Source organism: Microtus pennsylvanicus, chromosome 6, assembly GCF_037038515.1.
Source record: "Microtus pennsylvanicus isolate mMicPen1 chromosome 6, mMicPen1.hap1, whole genome shotgun sequence".
Taxonomy (NCBI): domain Eukaryota; kingdom Metazoa; phylum Chordata; class Mammalia; order Rodentia; family Cricetidae; genus Microtus; species Microtus pennsylvanicus.
In genome coordinates, this window is record NC_134584.1 from 13,288,470 (window position 1) to 13,315,945 (window position 27,476).

Sequence of the window (27,476 nt, forward strand, 5' to 3'; positions counted from 1 at the left end):
CAAATTAAGAATTCATGCTTAGCAAAAGACAGCATTAATAAAGTGAACAATTAAGCCAAGAAGCAACTGGAGAAATCTACAGCATTCATAAAATATTTGAATCCAACAGGCAAACAGCATTAGAAATGGGCTGTGGAAATGGCTCAGTACCTGAGTACTTGCTGCTGTGGAAAAGGATCCTAGTTCCTAACAACCACCTGGTGGCTCACAGCCATCTGCAAGTCCTGTTCCAAATATTAGATTGTTTCTGGTCTCTGTAGGTACCAACACATACATACATACATAATACATACATACAAGCAAACACTCCACTCATACACATAAAGTAAAAGCATCTACAAAACACTCCCATACTGAAGGCTAGGGGAACATTGCAGAAGAGGGCAAGAGATATTGTGAGAAGAAAAAGAAGCAAAAAGTTTTCTGTGAGATCATATCTCCTCAGAATGCCAGACACTACACCCATAAAGTCTTACCCACATGAACGCTCAAATGTGAGCTAAGCAAGGACACCAATAAATGTGCTAAAGTAGACAGGGAAAAAACACCATAAGGTCTCAACACTGCATGAAGAACTACAGGCAACTAAGGGCTGAGAGGGCGAGGAACAGTCTTCCTGGGGGAAGATCATTCCAATTTCTTATCCAATACTAAATGGTTAGCCTGAAAACAGATAACACTATACAGACTGAGCAAGTTAATGTTTAGGGATATATGTGTATATTATACATATATGCGTGTAAATTAATGAAAATAAGATTGTGAACTTGAAGGAGAGCAAGGAGGGGTCAACGAGAGGGTTTGGAGGGAAGAAAGGGAATGGGGAGATGATGAAATTATAAGTTCAAAAAAAAAAGAAATAAAGAGAGAGAAGGGTCCAAATACTCACTTAACACAGAAATTCCTGAAAGGTTCACAGACACCAAGAGATTTTCAGCATCAATAGTTGTCAGTGAGATGCAAACTAGTCCCATAACAGAAAGAAGCCGCTACCATCAGACACACAAGGATAGTAAAGAGCGGGAAATAAGGAGGATGTGGAGCGCAGCACGGGCTGAGTGTGGAAAACGGCGGGGCTTTTTAAAAACTCTTTTGCACCGTCTACAAAAATGAATTAAAATGTATAATCTATGACTCAGAAATCTTACTCCTGAAAATATGACAGACAGAAATACATCCATACAGCCCCCAAATATCCTGTACATCAGTACAGACAGCAGATTCATTTGTAATAGCCAAAACTTAGTAACAACCCCAAGGATTGTTTTTACTACAACGATCAGGTAGACAAATGGAAGCAACTTCCAAAGGGTCTTATGGAAAATGATGGTAAACATTCAGAAAATGAAGCACTGATTGATAAGCCTATTTAAAGCCTGTTGCATACACTCTCAATTAAACAGTTTTATTTAAAATAAAGGCAGACTATGGTCAGAACTCAGTTTTACTGACTCTCCAGGGCTTCCTATCACCTACAATTTGTAGGTCATTGGTGCTCACAGCACCTGCATGGTGTATTGTTACAGAAGGCCATGATTATAAGAAATAATACCTTCTTATTTCTGTGCCACCAGCATCATTTTTGGAGTTTGAAACCGGTCTTTCAGGGAGTAATTATACTACGCAAAGACTAATAGCCAATGTCTTTGCTTCTTTCTTATTTTCCTTCTCCAAATAAAATCTAATTATCATAGCCTTACCACACAGCACTGAACATTCATATACTGGAAAACTCTAACTAAAAAGGAATGGAAAGTTGCCTTTTGCCACGACAGAAATAAATCTCACCTATACAGTGAATGAAGGTCAAAGCAAGGCTTCGTTTTTGACTTTGCATGTGTTAATTTCCACACAGACAATGAAGATGAATAGGAGAAAATAATAATAGTGACTTTATGTCAGGTAACTGACTGGGTTTAAACATGAGAGATATTCTAAATATATGTAGTTTGCTTTTAGTGATGATTAACTAATAGGTATATACACATTCATCAAGTGATTTACTTAAAATGTGTACATTAAAAATACAACAAAATTTAAAAAAGACAAATTAGTCCTCCAATAGTATTGCTGTGGACATTAAATTGCAAATATGAACACAGAGTGGATCCTTGATTTCTATAGACTCCAAAGACAAACCCAAAATATTCATGAGAAATACCATGTCTGTACTAAACATGTACAGACTTCTTTCTCGTCATTTTCCCCTAAGCAATACATCATAACAAACTGGACATGGTGGCACATGGTTGTATTCCAGCCCTGGAGAGACTGAGGCAGGAAGATCATGAGTTCAAGTAGGCTATAGAGTGAGATATAGATCATCTAACAACAAGGGCTGAATGTATAGCAACCATCTATGTGACATTTACACTGTCACATAGGATCATAAATAATCTAGCAGTCATTTGCAGCATACCAGAGGCTATGCAAGGGTATATACAAAGCCTATGTCATTTTACATAAGGAACCTGAGCATCCTCACCTTTCTGTGTCCACCGAGAGTCCTGAAAATGGTGAGAGATAACTGCATTTGTATTTATATTCAGTCAGTACCTACATCTACTTAGTCTCATTAGAACAACTTGATCACTTTTTTTGTAGTATGCGTGTCAACATAGCTGAACATACCCAGAAAAGATCTCACACTCATGCCTTACTTTGAAAGAGAAAATTCTACTACAAGAGTATTCACATGCTTCTTCAAATTACATATGTAGAATGAGTTACTTTTAGAAATGAATTCTATCAAAAGATTCAACCAACTGGGTCCCCCTCCTTGTCCATTAGCGCTGAAAGGCCAACCTGTAGGTTCTGGAGAAAGTTCCCTGCCGTCATCAGTTTTAAAGATTCCTGCCAGGAAGGCACGGTGCAGCTTTTTTCCAGGTCAGTTTTCACTGGGTTGACCTTCCTCTGAAACAGCAGCAGCACACAGTCCATGATCCGCATGATGAGGTGAGGGGGTCTGCCCAGTGTGCGCACTGTGGCGATGTCGGAGGGCTTGATGGTCTGCAGGATAGGAGGGGGGAGCATCCGAGCTTAGATAAGCAATTCAAGCAAGCTGTCATGAATACATGCTACTATTTCAGCAGAGGACAGATAATGCTTTTAAACTAAGAATCACTAGGTATAGATGCACACTTATACCCAAAGAAATGAATGTCCTACAAAGTCAAAATTCTTTACAAATTTTTATAATTTTTGTTTTTGAATTAGCTTAAAAACCTGCAAAGTTTCATTTTTCTGTTCTAAGCTATTTTGTTTTTCCTTGTCTAACGGGAGTGTGTGAGCCAGTGCAGGTGTCCCTCTAGACTCCTCTAGAGCTAGAATTGAGAAGTTATGATCCACCCAATGGGTGCAATCGCAATGGAAAGGAGTCTTTTACAAGAACAGCACCTGCTCTAAACCACTGAGCCATTTCTTCACACCCTAGTTACAGGTTCCTTAATGGCACTTTCCACATATACTGCACTTTGGTTGACCCTTGCCATTCCTAGCTCCCTCCTCTCCCCAACTCTTCCTGTCCCCCTCTTGAACATCCACACACCCAGCAATCCACCTCCCACATTCATATAACACATGTTCCATCAACTCCCCACTTTATTCCCTAAAAACCTCAGTTTTTAATACGTGAAATTGGAAATGTTTGTATTTAGTGAGATAGCCCGGGCTTAGAAAGGCCCATACTGTATATTCATGTGGGCCTGGGGTGCGCAAAGGCCAAGTTTTTACAGTTCTAACGAGCAGTAAGAGGAGAGAAATGTTGGTCAGCAGATAAGGAGTTGTGACTTCCCTAAAAGCATACAGACTTCGTGTTTTCTTTTTAAGTACTCTAAAACAAGATACTCAGCACTTAAGTAGTTATCAGGATTTGGAGTGAGGGAAAAAATACTGTATTCGCTGTGGCTTTTGGCTCGTTAGCTATGTAGGTCAAGAATCTGCCTCTCTCTAACGCAATGCAGGCTGTCACAGTGGACTGACACCAGAGGGTAGCCTTGGGGCTGACAGATTAAATAATTAGAGGTTTCTTAGCTGGAGCTGACCTTTAAATGAAGGGACTTGGGCAATCCGCATTTCACACAGATCTCAGGAAGAATTCTATTCCAATTCTAGCACAGATATTCTTGTGCAGCAAATTACTTAGCAATCAGACTATTTTTGCTTGGTAACACTGACCCCCCCCCGAACTTTTTATGTAATCGGTATTAGGGAAAAGACGAGTCTAACACAGGCTTACTTTGAGGACACACAATGCACACACCTGTGTGCCTGTGTCTTAAATGCTTCCGTCTCACCTACAGTCCCTGTCAGAAGAAGAACTTCCTCTGAAGATGAAGGACCCACTCACACTGAAGTTGGTGGTTCGCTGTGAAGAGATGGGTTTCAACCTACCAGCATTTCTGACAGTTAAGCAGCCAGAAAAGAAGGGATATTAAAAACATTTGACAATGTGAAAATAAGATGCCAACTCTTAACTCTTAGGGAAATACTGGCCTTCTTTTTTAAAAACAATACCTGAGAAGCTAAGATCTAGTCCTATGATTGCAGGTACCCTGAATGCAACATGGGTTTAAAGTTCCAGCTCCGTGCCCTTCGTATCCTCCCTATGCTGATCAAAGACTCTCTCATTACAGCCAAAGTGATATAATTGTGGGACAGGAAAGTCAGCCATGTTCACAGATCTTAGGAGCTAAAGACCCAGGAGAGCTTGAAGGATGGAGGAGGATAAGTTAGCCAAAACACAGGAAAGTGAGAAAAAATGAGAGAACACACTTTCAAGGCAAGTATAGTAAAGAAAGCCAGAGAAAAAGAGATGTCAATATCTTTATTATATCTCAATAGACAAGAAAAGCATGTAACATTTGCTATTGCTGTTCATGATACTGGGAATTAAGACAAAAACGTCATGTATTCCAAGCAAGTACTCTATGGCTAAACTATACCATTGGGTCAGAAATGCCTAAAGAAAATAAACACCCTAAAGACTTGGATTTAAAAGGATTTGGAAATTTCTCAATCACCATACTAAGAAAGTGGTAAGGGAACAGACTCTCATTATCAAGAAATGATCCATGCCCAACTGAGGTCATATAACTTAAGTTAGCAGTATACAGCATAATTCTGGGGTTTTTTTCATTCATTTCTAAGCCAAGGATCAATAGCTTAAGGGAATAGATGAATCAACATAAATTAAAAGTAATCTTTAAAAATGAATCCTACATCGATCCTTCATCATTAACCTTCCCTATAATTCATTGTCTAGCTCACGGAACATAGTATATTTCTCAAAATATCACCTCCTTTTTTCATTTCAGGGGAAAAAAATTCTGGTATGGCCACACCATTGCACTGCCTGGGTTGGAAGCCATCCTGCCTCTGTCATTAATGGGCCACATTCAATCAGCAGTCTCTATTCAGATGATTCACAAACAGACTCAGGAAGCCTCATCTCACAGACCACACGCTTCAAAGTCCTCAGTGAGTCAGGGAACGTTTTGAAAACGTCATGCAACTTTTTCACTATCACATGGGCTATTAATGAAAAGGTTGAAGTAACAACCCAAGACTCTTGGCTGCTCCTCTGTGATGGGGCAAATGAGCCCGAGATGTTAATCTGTCTCTGTGAGGTCTACAGGGATGAGGGTTTCTGCAGCTAGAGCTTTGGTCTAGCCCACATCACTTCCCCCAGACGCACCTGCAGCGCAGCTTCTGCTTCTTCTAGAGCCGGCTTTGCTGCCTCTAGTTTCTCTTCGGCAATGGCTTTATCCTTCGAGATGCTGTCTACAATGGCTTGGGCTTTGTCCTTCACCTTTTGGACCTCAGCCTTGACCTTCTCAGCGGCCTGTGCTTTCAGTGTGACTTCCTTTAAGACCTAATTGAATAGGGGAAAAAAATCATCTAACTTTCTTTGCCTTGGTGTACTGATTTTGTCTGTTTGTTCAATTTTCATACAGAAAATCAATTGTTTACTGTGACAGAAATACACCTCTGCAAGCCCACAGCCATCCACCTACTGTGTCAGCTTTGTCGTTGGCCACCTGTAGCTCCTTTTCTTTCACTTCCAGTTCTCTGCTCAGGGCTGCGACCGACTCTGAAGCTTCTTTCAGCTTTTCCAATCCAGTATTCATTCTGGGGTTGAAAAGTCCAAGCCAGCAACATTAAAATGTGTATCAATTTCCCTTGTTTGCAAGTGCTACTTCACTAGTAAGAGCGGTGGGGTCATATTTAAAGAATGAGACTACATAATAAAGAAAACCTAAGAGGGCCTCACCGAGGACGTGCATTTAGGTTTAGCTCCGCACTCACAGGCGCATGCTCTTAATCAACCACATATAGGAAGCACATGCACCAAAACATGTACCCAGACGAGGAACAACCACAATCCAGGCTGTGTACCCAGGACCTAATAACAATACATACGCATCAAAGGTCCAAAGCCCGTGTCAGTGGAAGGAAAATAACTTGCGTTTTTCAAAATAGTCCAATGAAATTAAAAGAAGAAAGATTTGCACTCAAAAAGTAAAATAAGATTTAAAGGGGAGTAGGCATGAACTAGCTACCTGCATAGACCTGCAATAATATTCTCTACAAAATGAGAGACCTTGGAGTCATTTAGTCATCCGCTCTTGGATCCTTTATGTATAATCTCGTCTCCTACCCAAGGAGCCCTCACATGGTAATCTTAACGAGTTCTGACCCCTTTCTGGGATAAAATGTGAATATTTGCATTCCAACTCCAGCAACAGAGGATATTCACATTGCAGTGACCATAACCCTCAACCCAACTCTTCTACCCTGGTCACGTGGGGGATTGAGAGGCAAAGGATAACAGACCGCAGGATGGGAGTCTCTATTCCCATCTTCCTTCCACATCTATTACATAATTAGGTCAATCAATATCATAAAAGTGGCAGTGGAAATTTAATCACATCAGGCAATAACAATAAAGTCTCCAGGGGGCCAGAATTGTCCTCCACAGGAATCTAGAAGAAGGTTCCCAACCTCAGCACTAGTGACTTTGGGCTCGATGATCTTTGCTCAGGGGGCTGCCCTGGCCTCTCTCCTTTGATGATATAACATTATGAAAACATCTCTTCCATTCTAAGAGACTGGAACTTTTGCTGAACCTCACAGTCAGGGTTAATAATACCCCTTGAGGTCACTTAAGACTGATATCCTACTGGGTAGTCTGCCTGTTTGTTTAACCTGCCTTTAAGCAAAATTTAACAACAAACCTTCCTTATCTTAGATTTTGCATTTAATCAACTTTTACAATCTAAACTAGGGCATAGCTTTAATCTTAAGATATATACTTTTCTATGCCCCTGAACCACAGAGGAATGCATGTGTGTATCTGTGTTATGGTAACAAATGCTGAAAGCAGATAATATTTTGAAAGCAACACTAAATATTCACCATAAATGCTGGAAACAACATACAGATTTATTTTATAGTATTTATTTGTATGTTATCTGGGTCAGTTGGAGTCAGTTGGAATCAGTGACTTAATGCAACAGAAACCCTATTAAAGATTTCTGCAAAGTATCTCACATTCCTTCCCCCATTTGATTCTCCCTGTGCTATTCAATAAACACAGAGTGAAAACCCTTTGTTAGAGAAAATCATGGACACAGGGACAGACAAGAACACTCAGGCAGGCACAGATTCAGACTCAAATAGCAGATAGATTACAGGCAAGAGAGACAATGGGAGACACAAGGAACAAAGTAGAGAATTCAAGTCTGAGTTCGCTATATTTTGACCAAATTACTACAAGGAGAAATGTTTTGGATTTTTGTTTGTTTGGTTGGTTGCTTGGTTTTTGTTTTTATGCAACACTGATGCATTTTTGGGACACTGAGGCTATTATTAATGCATCTGAATTGATGCAGTTTGGTGACCCATGCGAGGAATGTGTTTAAACTGATGCACTGTCTTTTAGATGCCAATAGTATTAACCCTACACCACCGTAACTTTAGAACCCCATTGGCGACAGCCAATAATGTCGCTGGTCATTTCAAAATGTATTCATCCAACAGTTTGGCTCAGGGATGACAGCCGGGGCTTCAGGATGACTTTCATTTGACCTTCCCACTCACCTGTTGGCCAGGCTCTGCACCTCTGCATGCTTTTCTCCATATATAAACTTATAGCCCTGAATAAAGGAGAGGTAGGACTTGGGCGTCACGTGTGTAGAGCGCCGGAACCTCTGGAAATAGTCAGCACATTTCTCAGCCACCCCATCCTGAAAGGAGCCCATGCACTGGACCACTTCCTTCCTGACTTCCACACTGCAGTCGATATCATAGGATGAGAGGAAATATTCCGACACTAGGAAGAATAAAGACAACAGTGCGTGATGTGGGCATGCGAACCGTCACTTCCAGAGTTGCCTGACCATGTTTCAGAGACAGTCATTTCCTAGGGCAGCACACAATCTTGTTGCCACATGTTGAAATATCTCCCAGTACTTTGGACCCCAAGCCTAAGAAATCAGCAATTATATTGTGCCTTTCATACATAACACTATAAAAAACTTTAGGCTTATCATCATCCCTTGTTTCCTGGAGTTTGTGTAGAGAAGTCCCCTCTGCACAGGGTCCAGTGGCAGCCAGCCAGTCTTGGGGATTTTAAGGACAAGAGGGTTTAAGCAACAGACACCAGTGCACACCTGCCACTCAGACTATTTATCCTTTTGTTACTTTGGTACGTGTTGATCTTTTAATTCCTTTTGATTCTGGCTACATTAGTCACATGGAAATGTTCAAAGCTACGTTTGTTTATTTTTTGTTTTGCTTGTTTTGCTTTTTAATGATACTCATCTTCCTCTTATAAGCAGTGACTGGAGATTTGTGATCAGGCCTAATTTATAGGATCTTTTAGAGATGCTTGGGTAAAAAGTCTTCTACTTGAGACTTGTACCTTGCCCACAGAGTTTAACAGTGAGTCAATTTCTAAGACACATTTTCCATTAGAAGAACAAGCCAGTTTGGGGGCATGATGGCAAACACCTTAAACCCCAGGGCTGACAAGGCAAAGGCAGGCAGACCTCTTGAGTTCAAGACCAATCTGGTCTACATAAAGAGTTTTGGACTATAGTGAGCCCATGTCTCAAATAAAAACTACCAGAAAGAATGAGCTACAAGGTAAGGTCGAATCTATTGTCATATATGTGCTGTGGTCTCACTGTCTGTCCATCGCTGGCATGGATAGGTGTGAGAGAAATATAAAATACAGTCTTAAGTCCACAGAATTTTTCAAGATTATGCACAATGTACCTGTAAATGATGACGAGGATTTTAAGTATCTTATAAGAAAGAGTCTATATGTATGAGCTGAAAAGAGAAATATGACTACTAGAAGCAGGAGGGAAAGAAAGGGAGTCTAATGAGCCCAGAACTGACAGCACAGACATACACAATACTGGCCTTTCATCACTATGGCCTGAGAAGTAAATTAAGCTCTCAGTGGAAGATAACATTCCCCAAATTGCTTGAAGATAAAATGGACTAAATACTAAAAGGCAATCAATTAAGTTACCTATGACTCATGTTTCCCACATAAGTTAATCAGGTATTGTAAGAAACAGCTCAAATACCAATCAGTTTAAGTCTAGGCATTGGAAACATGGATTCTTATCTACAACAGAATTTTTGCTTTTTTTTTTTTTTTTTGCAATGTTAGGCCTGAAATGTTGAGTGAGGTAATCCAGACCCAGAAAGACAATTGTCATATGTACTTACTCATAAGTGGTTTTTAAACATAAAGCAAAGAAAACCAGCCTACAAATCACAATCCCAGAGAACCTAGACAATAATGAGGACCCTAAGAGAGACATACATGGATCTAATAATCTACATGGGAAGTAGTAAAAGACAAGATCTCCTGAGTAAATTGGGAGAATGGGGACCATGGGAGAGGGTTGAAGGGGAGGGAAGAGGTAGCTAAATGTATAGCTCAATAAAATCAATTTTAAAAAAAGAAAGAAAGCCAGACACAAGCCATGCCTGGAAATATAGAATTGAAGTCCTAGCTACTCAGTAGGTGGAAGCAGGATTCCAAGTTCAAGTCCAGCTAAGACAATTTAGGAAAATCCTGTCTCAAAATACAAAACAAATGAGTCCTGAGTCCTGGAGCCATGGTTTACTTTTAGAACACTAGTCCCCAGTTCATAAAGCAGGAGAATGAGGAAGAGGAGGAAGAGGAAAACAAGGAGGAAGAGGAGGAGGGTTAGACCAGGTTATTAAACTTGAGAATTAAAGGAGGTAATTGATCTTAATACAGTTCTTGACACTAATACAGTTTCAGACACAATGTTCAGTAAACATTAGCTGCCATGTGAAATTCGCTATTTTCAAGATGTCATGGCTGAATTTTTCCATTCTTTTAACATTTTCTGAGCTTGTAAAATATGCCAGGCATTAAAGAAAATAAAAAGACTAGGGAAAAAAAGCACAATCATTTAATGTTTTTTTTTGTTGGCAATATTACCTAGCAAAAATATAAAAGTGGAAAACAGGTTATGTGTCCCTCATTTAAAATGCTTGTTGTAGAACCAATTTTTTTAAGGATACGTAGTTGCTCAAAGTGTTTTAGGTTTCAAGGCATTGGAGATTTTCAGATTAAGAATGCTCAATCTTTATTCTCAAATTTTTTGGCTAGAGATAATTCTAAATTTAAAATTAGTATCCTTAAGACAACTAAAGTAATATTTTTTCTAGAAACCTTGTCATTTAATTTTCTTTGGGTTTATACGTACATGTAGTGTATGTGTGTGTGTGATTTATGTGCAGGTTCACACACTCAAGAACAGTGTAGGGGCTGAGGAGGAGATTGGAGTCCTGCTTTATAACTCTATGTCTCATTCATTTGAGACAGAATCTATCACTGAAGCTGGAGAGACACTGACAACCAGCATGCCCAGGTGGCTCCTTCATCTCCCTCTTCCAAACACACACACATACGATGGTGGTACCTAGGTTTTTAAGTGAATCCTGAGGATTCTCTTAGGTCCTTATCACATAGCAGCAATAAAACCCTTTAGGAGAAAATTCTTCTGGTCAAAAGAATGAAATCTATTGCCTAGGTGGAGACCTGATAGTTCAGATGGGACCAGTTAATCTAAAGATAAGAAGGTGCATCCATCTTAAGCCTTGGTAAAGGAGAGGAGGAATAATTAGTCCTTTAACTAGATGATGTAGTTTTTCTTCCCACAACCCCCAGCCCTGGGTCACAGCCACACAACTCCATAAATCTGCCTGATTTTCTAAAGTACCCAGAAGTGTGACTTCTCCCTTTCTTCTTCCCATCTCTTCTCTAAGTATGTTTTTCCTAACATTCCAGGCTCTGCCAACATCTTCAGCTTCCTAACTCTTTCTTTGAAGTCCCCCTTTAGTTTTCTTTTAATAGTTAATGAAATTGTCTGTAAGATTCTGTTTGAGTCCATTCGTAAGTTTTTATTAATGAGACTAAGATCCGCAAGAGGAGAGCCAGATTTTCCCTGTATCATTTATACTCTTAAAGCAAGTTCCCATAGCCACTGAGTCATCTTAAAGCCCAAACTTTCAAAATACAATAAATATCAACCTAATCTCCGTGTGTATTACAATATCTGTTGTGTGCTTATATAAAATACCTATGCTTCAAATACCTGTTGATGAAATTCTTCCAAAATATTGTAAGGTAAGGTATTATTAAGTGTTTAATCATTGAATTCCAAAGCAAAATTTTATATTTTTCAACAAGAAATGAATCATTGTAATTATTTTACCTGTTACTAGAACTTATATGACATTTAATATCCAGAGAGTATGCAAGTTATAAACATAACTAAACTTATTTGAAGCAATCAACTCAAAAGTTTACCGGCTATCAAAGTTTCAAACTATTTCAATGTCAGTGTATTAAATATAGGTGTTATTGACAAAAGAAGGTCAAGAAAGGGGGAGGTTTTAAAAGTAATTTTAAAATTTGATAACGTAAAATTATCAAAGGATATGATTGGGCCTTGACTAGCTTAAGTACTTGAATAAACAAGATGGGTGATGAGTTGTAGAAGGTTTAAAGAACAACAGGACATTTCTATAGACAGGAGAGATGACACATCAGAATAAAGAAAGATTATGAACAAATTAAGGCAAAATGAAGGGAAGAGGATGAGTGTTAAGGTGGCCTGATTTATTCATCAACATCATATCATACAAGGACAGTTGCTGAAATTGTCAACAAGGAAACATCATCCTTGGCATTGTGGGGTATCCCCCCCCCATAAGACTAATAAGTACAACTCAACAAACACCCAACTAAGTATAAATCACAAACCAAACCGTAACCAAGGCAAAGCCTTGGAGTATCATTGGAAAACTGAAGTCACTGGATATTTAATCAAAGAGACATAAAATGGAAGGCTTCACTCTCTGGAAACCACACTTTAGAAAAAACAAACTACCAAGTTAAAAAGAGTAACGTCTTACACAAAACACCTCCAACACTGGGCAGAAGTTGTTCGGCCCAGTGCAGAGATACCTGGTAGCAGAGAAAGTAAATGAATAAATAGGAAGTCCCTGTGAGCGAGAACACATGACAGAGTTATTTCCACCACACTAACCGGCAACTAAAGCATCCTTGGGCCATCGGCTGAACCAGTCAATTGTGCATCCTGAAATGAGGGCAGGGAACTTCAAAGCTCGATTGCGAAACTTCTCCCCAACGGGTGAAAAGCAGAGCACAATGTGAAGATTCCCTCTGACCCTGCTCATGAAATACTCATACAGGTTGTCATTAGTGGGAGGACGCTTGGGGTGCTCCTTTTTCATGACTGAAGTCAGGTCACTGCTAATTTCATCAATTTCATCTCGAGCAAATAAGTTGGAGACCTCAGAAAGAAACACAAGTATATAAATTCAGTATATACACATGAAACCACCAAAATATGTGCTCAAAAGATCCAAGATTTTTTTTTCTCCACTTGTGCTCTTAAGTTCAACTTTTTAAAATGAACTTAAAATTTTCAAGATGAAAGACATCACGCCTTAATGCACTTAGATGATTCTGTGACTAACCGCAAAGCCACCTAACTAGGAAGAGGTGAATGGCCACGCGAAAAGCCCAGCCTCCTGAACCTCCCTCCCACTCAGTTCATTTTTCATTTCACTGTTTTTAAATGCCTGGTTACACATCTTACTGGGAGTTTCATTCTTTAAAGACCGAATGGAAAAAGCCATCCTCCCTGATGATTGCCAGATTCCTACAAACATTAACTCAAATTTCTAAAGAAAGACAAAAAAATGAAGCTTTCTACATTGAAAGGAATCTAGAGAGGCAAAGGTACAATGATAACTGAGCTCCTACCTCTCCTGATGATAGAACGTTGTTCATGTATTCCAAAAATGACTCGTCTTTAATATCGTTGTCTGTGAAAATGAATGTGACTCCTTTGCCTTGCTGGCCAGCAGTCCTGTATAGACCCTTCAGGTCTTCCATCAGATTTGCTGTGTTGTAGGATCTGAAGAACCATGATCATGTGTCAGACAGTAAATTATTCCCATAAGAAGGCAAGAGCCATATAGTATATAAGCAACCCAACCATGCTAGTTTTATTTCATCATATGGAGACATACTATCAATGAGTGTGAGTTAACTGGTCCTTTAACTTCATATTCCACAGATATCGTAGTTAGTGTTTGGGTACACAAAGAACATCCCCCAATGGATTGTTAAGCCTGAAGTAAACACAATTTAACACAAGCAAGTACTGTTGGCATGCATATATATCATGTGTCTGTATACAGTGACCAGTTTGAAAATGCATGTTGACAGGGGTAATATTTGTTGGATATAATGATTAGAAGATTTATAAAAAACTAAGCACCCATCTGCAAAGGACATATTAGAAATTGCCTCATAGACTGACTGAACAAACTAGACTAAATTGATTCAAGCTTTCATGATATTGGAAAGAAAAGCCAAATCCTGACCCACAGAGCCCCTCTCATCTCTCACAATCACTATTATCCTCACATCTTTGGATTCCACATAAAGGAGTTAGTTTTGAAGCAATCAGTACATTGTATCAGACTTGCTGGGAACATTTGAAATACGCCCTACCATAAACCTCCTTTCACTCCCCAAAGCAATCCTCAGATGAAAATCATCCTATAATCAAGAAATGCTAGAGCAGTCGCCACACAGAGTAGTATAGTACTGCCAAGAGTAGAAAAACAACAATACATTTCTGGAGATTTAGATGTATTAAATTATTTTCTCTGTGTGTGTATGTGTGCGTATGTGTATGTATGTGCATATATGTGTGTATGTGAGTGTGATGTGTATATGTGTGTGTGATGTGTGTATGAATGCGTGCATGTATGTGTGTGATTAAAAACAGAACTAGGAGAACAAGATAAAATAGCCACTTCATCTTATTTTTAAGATTATTAATAAATAACACCTAAACTTTTAATATCCATTTTTAATAACTATAAACTAAATCTACAGTCATAGTCCTAGTGATGGTTTTTATTGCTGTGATAAAAAAAATGTGACCAAAGCAGGTCAGGAATGGAAACAGAAGCCTTGGAGGAATTTTGCTTACAAGCTTGCTCCACATGGCTTGTCCAGCCTGCTTTTAAACAACATCCAGCACTTCCCGCACACGGGTGGCACCATCCACAGTAGGCTGGTCCCTCCCACATCAGTTAAGAAAATGCTCTATAGACTTGCCTACAAGCAGGCAGGTGGAGGCATTTTCTCAATTGAGGTTCTTCTTCCCAAACAACTCAAGCTTGTGTCAAATTGACATAAAATTAAACAGGACAAACAGATAGCAATAGTTTTAGAAGACTTCTCAAGAAACCAGGGCTAAGTGATCATAAAACAAAACTATTTTAAAGACTCGGTCTTCCCTTTAAAAAGAGGGGCTGGGAAGACATCACCATCAGTAAAGTGCTTATAGATAAATGTAACAGGAGCTGAGCTTCATCCCCCAGAGCCCATGTTTAAAATGAAAATGAGAAGAGTGGGTGCAGAACTCAGGAGACAGACTTGGGAGCTCTGTCACTTGCTGGCCACATGTCTTGCTGAACTGACAGCCTCTGGGTTTGTGAGAAAAATCCATCTCCAAAATCTAAGAACGAAAGCATTGAGGAAGATGCCAAAAACTGACCACTGGTCTCCAATGGGAACACACACACAAGAGCGAATGAGAGAGAATGCAAATTTTATCTCATCCAGCTTCTTGACTAAAAGGGGGAAATTACTGTCCTCTAATATGACCAATAGCTGTGCATTCCAATTGGGAGGCTGCTTAGGCTAGCCTTGGCCACACATCTGCAGCTTATGGAATTAAGTAGCGTCTCTAAGGCTAAGAGAAGGTGAAGAAGACCTTGCCTTTCCTCTCATTGGTAATGGATCATTTTCAGCGTGACGTGCAGAGGAACCAATTTGTCACTGTGAGAGTTGAAGGTGTTTACTGAGCCATTGGGTTGCAGTAGGAGTTACACTTGACTAGACACCTGGATTGATTGCAAATGCTGCAGTGCAATCAATTCCCCTACACTGTCTGATGTCAAGCAATTCTCAGGCTCTCTGAACCCAACTGCAAGATGAACTATTGCTGCCTGACCTCCTAACATACTTCTTTTGAAAATTTGATTAGCTTGGATATGCAAAAATGATTTTAAAACAGTGAAATTTTATGCTAATGTTGATGACAAATGTATGGATCAAATCTTTTTCCTGTGCAGGTTATCTGCTTCCCTAACTTGGCTTCTACACATGAACTAGAATCGCACACATGGTAACCAGGGCTATTTCTGTCATCCTACTACACGTATTAAACAGTAATCTTTGGATTTATTCTGCAAGGAGGGTCCTATAATTCAGACCAAGTACGACAACCTTAGCTTGAATAACAGGATCTCCAACTCTAATATTTAATAACATTCAGCCTCCATGCTAGCAGGTATAAATGGGTCTCCCTCAAAGAGACAGGCCAGTGGCATGGTTCATGCGGATGTCAAATGAGCAGGACTTCCTACACCCCATGTCTGAATTAACTGCTAATGATTTCACCTCAACTGAACTCCCCAAGCTGGCTTTATGAAACTTCGTTAGACTTCTGTGAGTCACCTCTGCTTATCTCTTCATGTTAACTCTTCTCTTACTAATTCTTTCTACCTATAACACACATACACATGCACACCTGACACAAGTCACCTGGAATATATATATAACCAAGAAGAGCTCTAGATTGCTAATAATGTCCTAGATTTCCATCCTCCTTCATTTCTCCCTTCTCACTGCCACTCCTCCTGGTAATATTATGTCTTGTCTAGACCCCTAAGATAGCTTTATAACTGTATCAGTTTTGTTCTTTCCATCCATTTGCTACACACACACACACACACACACACACACACACACACACACACACACCTTTACTGGTAACCCATGAGTGCTTTCCTATTACTCTCTGGTGATATATCAATTCCTTACTGTACCTTCAAATGTCTCCATGCATTCCCATTTGTCACCTCACATTCTACACTCAGCCATATTTAATTCCTCCAGGCCAGGGGTCAAAAGTAATTTGCCTTAATGCTAACTTCAAAGAACCAATGCTTTTGCCTGGGAACTCCCAAACTCTTTTTCTTCTACAATTCCTATTCATATGCTGCTGTAGAAACTCCTTCAGTAATCTTTTTTAAGATATAAGCCCACTTGGGCATGGCCTCTTATACTATAAAAGCTGACATAAAGTGTATGCTCACCCTCTCTCCTAGCTTCTGCATTCAGTTCCTGTTCCCCATTGATGCAGAGGACTGTGATCTATGAGACTACACCTAAATAAATAACACTTTATTATATTCAATTCTGAGCTAGTGAGGGAATATTTTATAACTTCCATCTTCATCTGGTAACCACATGAATCCCAATTCCACACCTACAGGTATAGGCCAAAAAGGGCCCGAAAGTTCTGTGTCCCAAAAGGTCTTCCACTCCCACCCTCCTGGTTTAATTTCTCCTACTAAGCAGTCTTTTGCCAAACCCCACCACACCACAGCAGAGCTTCCGTGTGGTGACTTGGCAATTTTCCAGGCTCACACAGGCTTCCCCTTGTATTCCCCTGGGCAGTGTTCAGTATCTACTCAATATTCAACAACTACTTTAGGGTTTTAGGTAGAAAATTTTCATCTGTTTTTCATTATATTAATATTGCTGAACTCTGCATTAATACTTATGATATATAAATGACTTCTAAAAGATACAAAGGATACACTTAATGCTCATACTACATAAAACATAAACACAAAGAAGCATTTGGTGATCTGTAGTGAGAGCCTGGGCTGTTTCAAAGGCAGGTTACTAACAGGAAACATTCTGGTCGATGACAAAGGTTGAAAGGGGAAGACGTGTCAGTATTCAAGGAGGAAAAGCATTGTGAAAACTATTGTGATTCTTGGCGTACATAAGAAAATGCATTCTTAACTGCTGGTGACCTCTGAGAACCTTTCTTCAAAATCCATTTCAGGGTAACATAAAAGCTCTTACCTTGTCAGAGTGATCTGGAAAGAGGTATAGCCAGCAATGAATGAAGCCAACCTTGTCAGGCTCTGTTTTCCTGATCCGCCCACACCAACCAGGAGGGCATTTCCCCGAGGAGTGCGAATGACTCGAGAGATCTATAACAAAATGTAGAAAAGACTCACATCTTCCAACATGTAAATTCACCATTATATTATGCACTTGATTTAAAAGTGAGGCCAAATGCAAGTAATAACTGATGGGAGAGGGAGAATTAGCCTCTCCCTGGAATGAGACCTCTTAAGGGTTATGTGATGGAAAGTGGTCAGCCCTGAAATCTCACACACACACACACACACACACACACAAACACACACACACACACACGGATTTAGCATCTTGTATTTGTGTGTTTATATGTGTAATAATAATCAAAAAGAGGCTGTTGATTTGAAACATTGGAAAGAGTAGGAGAGTACCTGGGAGGGATATAGGGAAGGAAAGGAAAATGATATGATTCAATTTTAACTAAAAATGTATTTTAAAAGTAATAAATAATTTTTAAGGCAAAATAGTCATTTGGAAGACAAAGATGACTCGAGGTCAGAATAGAGAGCCATACTGCTTAAGGGAATGGAGCACTTCTGAACCACAGCACTTGGGTTGCACCACCAGGTAGCAACTGTGGGGTGTGCCCTGAAGATCACACAAGGTACTGACTGTTTCTGACTGTGGCTGGCTCTATTTACAAGGAGAAAACTAAAGGAGACTTTCAGATGCCCTTTTAGTATGTGCAATCTAAGGCAGCATGCTAGGAAAGACAGCAGAAATGTTAGAGCAATGCCTGTCCTCAGAACCCACAGCAAGCCACCGACCACATACAATCCACATTGAAAATGCTTAGCTTAAATCAAAGGGAAGAAACCTACCTAAGAATAACAGCGACGATGGAAGGAAAATGTGTGTAAACATCCGCTCTTTGACAAGATGATGATACACAAGGCTTCTACTAAGAAGTGATGAAACATGGATCTGGAGTCTATACCACCCTGCCCAGTAGACAGAGACCATCCCCAGATTCCCTCTTTGCAGTAGCTCATTAACTTAGCTTTCCTAGTATGGAATGATGGACTCCCATCTGACTTCCTGCTCCTTCTAGAGAGGAAGCATCATAGAACTCTCCAGGATCATTTTACTCTGTGTGTTATTTCCCTCTTAAAATACACACTTTCTAGATTATTGCTATAAAAATTGCTTTTCTAAGTCCAACAACGTAAGAGGTGAGGGCTGAAGATACATTCCCTCTAACTCTGGCTAGGATCCCTGGGGCTTTGCATCCTGAAAAGATTTTACTAAGCATCCTTCCTCAAAATATTCTTCTATTAGCTCAGCATGTTCCATTTCTACTTGGAATACCACTGGGTTTGCAGTTAATCTACAAAATTAGAACATGTGAAAAAAGAGACTATGCTGCCTGCCTCTATATGGACCTAGAACCTGACGAGGGATGTGTGCTTCAGTGTCCCCAGATTTCTCCTCTCAACCTGTCTCTGTAACTCGCTAGCCATGGGTAGAGTGAGCTACCATGTGTCTCCCCATACCATACCTTGGTGTAACTCAAAATGCCAAAACAAGACAATTGAGGAGCAACCATAACCACATTAGGACCTTCTGACTTCCCTCACTTGCCACTTTACAATGACAATCCTGTCACTTTGTTTGATATGTATGAATATATTAGAGGCTTATGTAAATTTTATATATTTAGTTTTAAGAAATCTTCACTGTATTTTTAGCTAGAATTGACTAAGGTATTAAATTAACATCTTCATTCCAGTTTCTGGCACAGGATACATCATCATAACATTAGAAAGATGGGCATATATATGAACAAGCAAATAAAATGTGTTAATGCTAAAGGGGAAATGAAACACATATAATCTTGTTAAAAATCGAAGATAATAAGAGAAAGAGCATTCAAGGGAGACCCTTAAATGGGGCTCATTTTTCCAAGGTGTGAACTAAGATGAAGGTGTTCATGTTTTGATTTCTTTAGCAAAACTGTAAAAATCAATGATGCCCATTGTGCCCTATGGCACTCAGGTTCCACAGGGGAGAGAGACCTGAGAGAAGGAAAGGTGAGAATGTCTGAGAGAGACATCAATGACAACAAGGGGAACAGGAAACTCCAGAGAACTCACTGTCTCAGAGAGTCGAGGTCAGGTGTGGGGACTGAATTTAACCTAAGTCTTAAAAGATGGCTACAAGTTTAACAAAGAAGTTGGCTTGTTGGCTGAGCATGGAGGCTTACACCCTTAATTTTATCAAGAGAATAGAGTGATTGAGGCTAGTCTTTGATATATAGTTGACTACAGGGCCAACTGAGTTACACAGCAAAGACCATATCTCCAAAAGCAAAACACATGCCAGAGAGGGGAGGAAGTAAGGAATGGAGGGAAGGAGGGAGGGAAGGAGAGAGGGAGGGAGGGGAGGAAAGATGTTCAACAGCAGCTGAGACACAAATTCTCAGAGTCAAAGTCAGCAAAAGGCCTGAAGTAGGGAAATAGAAGGGGACGAGGCTGAAAAGTATTGTTTGGGAGCACACTGGGGGCTTGTTTAAAACTGATAATTTGTCAGCATCTCATATGTGAACATCTTCCAAGTATTTTGTCAGGAAAGATGGAAGTGACTCAAAGGAAGTATGTCTCCACGGAGCTCATAGTGAATAGATACCCACATTAGTGGCTCGGAATTCACACTAATGAGGAGTTCTGGAATCAGTCATGTATAACCACAAAGAGTTCATTTTTTTAAATTATATATTAGGTAAACTGTTGTTCATATGTTGATTGAAATATCAGAACCTAGGTCATGATAAGGCATTGACAATATATATTATATTTTCACACACAAAAAAAGATATATATAATATATCATATATATATCACTTGATAAGCCATTGACAATATATATTATACTTTCACACAAAAAAGATATAATATATATATATATATATATATATATATATATATATATATATATATCACTTTGGCTTGTTTATTGTTTTTGAAATCTGGCAAGGCCTCTATCCGGCAAAAAACTATGGGCAACTAGAGAATGATGAGAGCGGAAGAAATAGTCTTTCTCCGGGAAGCACACACCAACTGGTTATCCAACACCAAAAGGTCAGTCCTGAAAACATAGATACAAGTAATATTATTCAGACTGAACAGATTTATATTAATATCCATATATGTATGTAATAACAAATAATAAAATTAATTAATTAATAAAGAAAGGCCTTGAATTTGAAACAGACCAAAGGGATATACTGGCAGTATTAGAAAAAGGAAAGAGAAGAAAGAAATAATATAAATGTAAGATAATCTCAAATTTTAAAAAATAACATTAATAAAGATACATAGCACAGAGACATAATCTGTGTGTTTTTATGAGTAAGAGAGCTGCACCTCAGATCACAATCCATTTGAATGCAGATTTTACCTCCATCTATCTCTGACTCTGTCATGTACACACACAATACACATAGACACATACACAAGTGTTAAGGAAGAGTCACTCTAGAACACAGTACGGAATGCACAATTTTGTCTCAAATATTCTGGATATGTTTTCCTTGACCAATTCCAAAGCAGCCAGGCTAAATGTTGAGAGCCAAGGGAAATACCCTCAGAGCTGAGGCACTCTGCCTGCAATGGCATACTCAGATGGATAGAGAAAGGTTTGTAATTTGTGTTGTAAAACAGAAGATAAAGCAATCTCACAAGACTAGCAAAAATAAACTCATTATCAGTTTTAGTGATGGGCAATCACAGACCAAACAGCCAGTGTCTTCAGCAGACAGTCACGATGTCACCATTGGCAGGGCTCATTCATTAAACATGAAGTGTTGAGCTTTTTTTTTTTTTTAATTTCCTTACCCTCCCTTTTCTCTAACTATTCAATATGGCAGAAGTTCTACTCTTAATGAAACATTCTACTTTTAACCAACTGTAAGTTTGAAGTTCATGTCACCACTATTATTTATATTAGGATTTGGAAGGACATTGAGTTTCATCATTTAGTCCAGACACGTGTCTCAGATTCTAAGAATTCACATCCCCCATGCTTGGGAGATCCTGTTCTTGAATAGCTCCTCTGCCTTCTCTTTATCTCAGACTTGCCTCAATCCTGCAGAAAAACCGTTGTCCTCATATGGAGAGAATCAAGAGGTGAGCAAACCCCAATTCACAGAAAAGCTCACTGGCTAGGCTCTCAAACCCTGCTGCTCAGGAGCTGTAACAGTTAGAGGAGGAAACTTGCATTTATGAGATCATTCTTCATGCTTAAACCTAGATGATGGAAGACAAGCCCAAATCACCTGTTTTCTAGCTGAAAGGATGTAGGCTGAGAAGTAACTGAAGTCAACAAAGTGAGGAAATTGATGAAATCTGTTGAATGACAACCCTAATGGCATAGATAAATTAGGTCGTATAAGTTTCTAGATATATATTACTTCCAACATTTGAGAAATGATCAGCTCTCTCATATGACAAAGTAGGATTCTACTTCCCTGATGGAATTTATTTTAACAGCATTTTTCACCTTCTCAAGATCAACTCTTTCTGCACTGTTTTGTTTTGATTTAATTTTTACAATTATTAGTTTTGACTATAAAATGCATACAATGGTTAATCTTTATTTTGTAATTTGAATCAATTTATAGCAACCACAGAAATACACCTGTAAGTGTAACGTGGAAGATCTTCTAGATTAGATTAATTGAGATAGAACAACCATCCTAAATCTAGACATCATCATGCCATAGGCTTGGGTCCTATACTGCATAAAAGTTGAAAGCCAGCTAAACACCAGAATTCCTTTCTACCCCCTGCTTCCTGACTACAGACGCAATGTGACCAGCTACCTCAAGTTCTTGATACCATGACAGACTGTATTCCTTTAAACAATTAGCAAAAAAAGAAAGAAATAAATCATCCCTTAAACTAATTTTTATCAGGTATTTGGTCATAGCACCCAGAAGAGCAGATGGTACCACCAATGCATGCAACAAAATTTACTGTCATAACTAATGAAGATGTATAATTTAATATTATTACATATATGTACACTGTTGGGCAACCATTAATACCATCTACTTCCAAATCTCTTTTTTCCTGCAAAGCTAAAACTCTTCCCACTAAACATTGACACTGCATTTCCTTCCCCATCCGTCCTGCTCTCTGGGAATGACTAACCCGAGTACCTAATGTGTGTGAAGCACTGTGGCGTTGCCTGCCTTGCTTACCTCATTTGATGTCCTCTGGGCTTAGGCATTACTTCAAAGGGTTATTTTTTAGGTGATGTAGAAATAAATAGACTTTGTTCTTTGAATGCAAATAAACCACATACATCCTGTGTAGCAAAAAACATTGAGCCAAAAGCTGAATATCAACACTGAATAAAATTTTCACATTGCATATTGGAAATATACATGCACTTATTTAAGCCCATAATGTGTGACATGTTACATTCAGCTTAGAAACTCACTTGGAATGGAACAATGAGTTCACTTTTAAACTGAGTGTTCTCCTAGGAAGTGACACTGAAGGGGATTCAGGGCGAAACCAAGTGTCTGTCGCCTGTGACGCGCGCCTTGCTTAGGCTACTGTACCTTGACTAAGTGGACCATTGCATCTGTGAAGAACACCAGGTCCATGCCAGTGCCACGGATGGTCTCATTATAGAGCTGGAGGAACACACTTAAGCGCTCTCTCAGGTGATCAAGGGATTCGATTGGCTCGTAAAGCTTCTGTATTTCAGCTTCAGGTTCTTCAGATGTTTCCCCTTGGCAAGAGACAGTAAATGTCATCAAATCGCTGAACCTGACCACTGCCCAAATTAGCACACTCAAAGTGCTATAATTTAATGTTAATATTTTTCATCAAAATACAATATTATAATTTTTAAGAAACAAAGGCAGACAATAGAAGAAGTATTAGGATTTTCATAATCATAGGCTTGGAGTTTTTCTGTTATAGAAAGAATCAGTTTCAAATGACATTTTTCATAAAATTTAATGATAATTCACAATTAAACATTTTATGTTAAAGATTATGCTAGAGACATGATCTTTAAGACTATTTAAGATGAAAATCAAAATAAATAGGGACTCAACATTAAAATCTTGAGAGGTCATGATTTTTTTTTCGGAGGAATATTTAGGAGAAATGTAAAGAAAGCCTCTCATAAATGTTCAACTCAAGCTACAGGAAATAAAGTGCTTTGAAGTCACAGGAGGTTAGACATTTCCCTGTGACCCTTGCCCTCTCCCCAAATGGACAGCTTGGCTTTGCTCCCCCAAAACCGCAACCCCTCTAGTCAATCCTGCTCAGAGGGTATGAGACACAAAGGAGTGATAAACACAGGACAGATTCTAGTCATTCTCCAAAGAACATTGCCAGACTCCTGTATGTGCTTGACTTGATTTACAAGAAATGTGCCCACTCCCTTCCAACTGCAGAGAATGAAGAGGTGTCCATTTGTAGTTGTCACTCCGAAACTTTTACAGAATCAGACATTTCATTACCACACAAATCAGAGATGCTGCAGTCATTCTCAACCATTTAGAAGACACAACTACATTAGCCTAGGATGCCTGGTAAGTCAATGATGGCCTTAGCTCCCCCAGCCTTCCAGCTTTTGAGATAGCAGGCTTGTGCCGCCACTTCTTGCTTACGAAGTCTAAAGCTTTATGAGTGGTAGGCAAGCTATATATCTTCCAACTGAGCTATATGCCCAATGCCAACAGCCCTTTAAATATGAAATTTGACCAAAAATACATCCTCAGTTTTAGAAACAGTTTTGAAATGAATAATAATGCTCATTTTAAAACCAGTAAGTTTTGGTTTGAAATTCTGGGCATTGTCTGTTTTCATCGATAAAAATGACAAATTTCTTCTTTTTATGGAACCAACCCCAAAAGGCTGACTCGTGGCACTCATTTCTTGTGTTACATGCGCTGGGTGTCTCATAGAATTCCCATGACCTGGGTAAGGATAATCACTGCCGCTCTTGTTGCCTTTTCCTAGACAGTGACTATGGCCTGCAGTTGTCTACAGATCCCATAGAGAGTACTTTATTGATTCCCCCAATGCCCATGATGGGATAGTCACATTTCTATCTGCAAACAGGAAGACAATGAGGGTCAAAAGACATTCAGCCAATCAATACTGAATCCTTTTCTGTTCCTCTGACAGATTACAAATCCTGGGCATATTCTGCCCTACTGCGTGTCTCTATTCAGTGCTCTATGCAAGCAGGATCAATGTAAAGGTAATTCACCTTTAGGAACTGCAGCCCTGAAAGTGTACAGCTCTTCTACCATCAGCTCTCCCTTTGAGGATCATCTTTTGGAGGACTTCACGCTCCTCCTCGGTAGTTACCTGTAGCTTCCGGTGCATCCCTCAAGAAATCCACAAAATAAGCATCAACTCCACAGTCCACCACCGGTGTTTTCTCTCCACCAAACTCCTCCTCGACCAAACTGACTAAAGCCTTATCAAACCACATCACATCACCTGATGTGGTGAAGCGGTCGGCTATCACACGTTTACACTCATGTTTCCACAGCCTGAGCAGTTCCTGTTGAAGGCATAAATTGAACGCACCATTAATCCCGACTGGGGCACAATTGAGATTTCAAATAAAGATACTATAGAGTTTCATGTCTCTGGCTTTCAGATCAGATACATTTAAAAATACATACAACATGTCCATATTTAATTTTAGTTGATCTTATTCAGGTAAATAAATGGAAATTGAATATGTTCTTTTGTGGTCTTAATTTAAAAAAAATATTCCCAGATTTGAAAACATTACAAATTCATCGAATCAGTCAACAAACTAACTGGTGTTATGTGAAAAGGTCTTTGTTTGTTATTAAATCGGTTGCAATGTTTCTTTTCATGGGCCATTTACAGTGTAATGTACAATGGATGAGAAACTCTTATATGTATGCAATTGAGATCTACAAAGGCATATTTAATTAGCAGAAATAAAGAAAGTTTGTTACAAATATAGATCTGGAATATATGAATGAAAAAATTCAGGGACCAAAATTCACTGGTAGTTGGAAAAACTGATTAGACAACAGTCTGATTCTAGTCCAAGAAAAATATTTACTGAAGTTCATTATTTAGTTTAAAATACTATAAAAATTTCTTACCTTACAAGTCAGATTTTAATACTAATGATAAAAAGGCTATTTAGTTTCCAGAATATAAAAGTTTCTGTTAAGAAAAAGTTTACTATAGCATCAATTGCTAAAATTGTTTGTGTTGACTTAAAATAAGTGACCAGAATAGCTCCTGAAAAATAGCAGATAAGCATCACATTTCCACAATTCCATTAATTTATTAATAACACTAAGAGAAAAAACTCAAGAGCAGGCCAGATGGTTCAGAAAGTAAACACGCTTGCCATGAAAGCTTGATGTCTTCAGTTTGACCGCTGAGACCTATGTCAAAGTGGAAAGAGAGAACCTACTCAACAACGTTACCTTCTGACATGCACATGGGTACCATGGCATGCTTGTCTTTGTGTGTGTGTGTGTGTATGTGTGCGTGTGTGTGTGTGTGTGTGTATGCACGCCAGTGTGTGTGCATATATGTGCATGCACACACCTATACAGGCATAATAACAGTACATTTTAAATTTTATAAATCAACTTGAAATATTCACTATTGCTAAACTCAGTGATAGAGGAAGCCATTACGAGGTTAGAATAAAACCTTGTGCTAGGGAAATTCCCAGTGATCCACAAAGATGACCCCAGTTAAGACTCTTAGCAACAGTGGAGAGGGTGCCTGAACTGGCTTTTTCCTGTAATCAGATTAGTAACTACCTTAATTGACATCATAGAATCTTCCTCCAGTAACAGATGGAAGCCAAGAGAGGGAGGAAGAATTATATGAGGGGGGGGGGTCAAGATTATGATGAGGAAACCTGCAGAGACAGCTAACCTGAGCTCCTGGGAACTCATTGATTCTGGACCTACAGCTGGGAAACCTGCATAGGACCTAACTAGGCCCTCTGCATGTGGGTGACAGTCATGTAACTTGGTCTGTTTGTGGGCCCCCTGGCAGTGGGACCAGAATCTATCTCTGGTGTATGAGCTGGCTTTTTGAAGCCCATTCCCTATGGTGTGATGCAGGGGGAGGGGCTTGGTCCTGCCTCAACTTGATATGCCAGGCTTTGTTGACTCCTCATGAAAGGCTTTACCCTTTCTGAAGAGTGGGCAGGGCTGGAGAGAAGCAGGAGGAGTGGAGGTAGGGGGAACTGTGGTTGTTAAGTAAAACAAATAAATAATTTAAAATAAAAGAATGTGTTCGATAAAATTTTACTGATTTTGAAAAAAATAGTGAGCCACTGCGGCTGCCTATTGGTGAATGTCTGGAGGAGAGATGAGGGTACATGATAGTGAGCCTTTATTTCCCACCAATATTTGCTACTAATTCCACACCTCTGTTTTTTCTTGTCACTGGTATTTCTGATGCCAATCGCCAAACTATATCCCCAACTCCAGAAAGGCTGGGGAAGTGGCCACCTGTGACTTGGCCTGAGCACAGGGTCATGCTCTGAGGGGAACAGACATACTGGATTTTTAAGATATTGTTCTAGCTTGAAGGAAACTCTTACCACATGGGAACTGTCATATCCTTATACATCCACAAGTACTCATTACAGGGTTTGTATTAAATGAATTTTCTACTCTGCTGCCTCTTTTTAATTGCAGCAGAATGAATGCTACTTTTACTTCATCTAGTTGCAAGGAAAAAATCAAGGGTGATTAACAACAGAATGGTTTCTTTTCACTCTGATTGCTTATTTATAAATATAATTAACTTTTTTAAGTTTAAGAAAAGTATCAGGACTATTATAGATAAGCATA

At 39.2% G+C, this 27,476-nt stretch overlaps 1 protein-coding gene across 1 annotated transcript in view; it reads right to left on the bottom strand.

The window, feature by feature from the left end:
* Dnah5 (dynein axonemal heavy chain 5) overlaps positions 1–27,476 on the bottom strand; it is a 245,756-nt gene that overhangs the window by 60,597 nt on the left and 157,683 nt on the right. The window contains exons 51-59 of the mRNA XM_075975800.1: positions 24,970–25,168; positions 23,199–23,371; positions 17,552–17,682; positions 13,352–13,505; positions 12,609–12,876; positions 8,101–8,332; positions 6,015–6,129; positions 5,696–5,872; positions 2,806–3,009 (exon numbers count right to left, since the gene is read on the bottom strand). Coding sequence (XP_075831915.1) covers positions 2,806–3,009; positions 5,696–5,872; positions 6,015–6,129; positions 8,101–8,332; positions 12,609–12,876; positions 13,352–13,505; positions 17,552–17,682; positions 23,199–23,371; positions 24,970–25,168 — 1,653 coding nt within the window. The remainder of the gene's footprint in view (positions 1–2,805; positions 3,010–5,695; positions 5,873–6,014; positions 6,130–8,100; positions 8,333–12,608; positions 12,877–13,351; positions 13,506–17,551; positions 17,683–23,198; positions 23,372–24,969; positions 25,169–27,476) is intronic.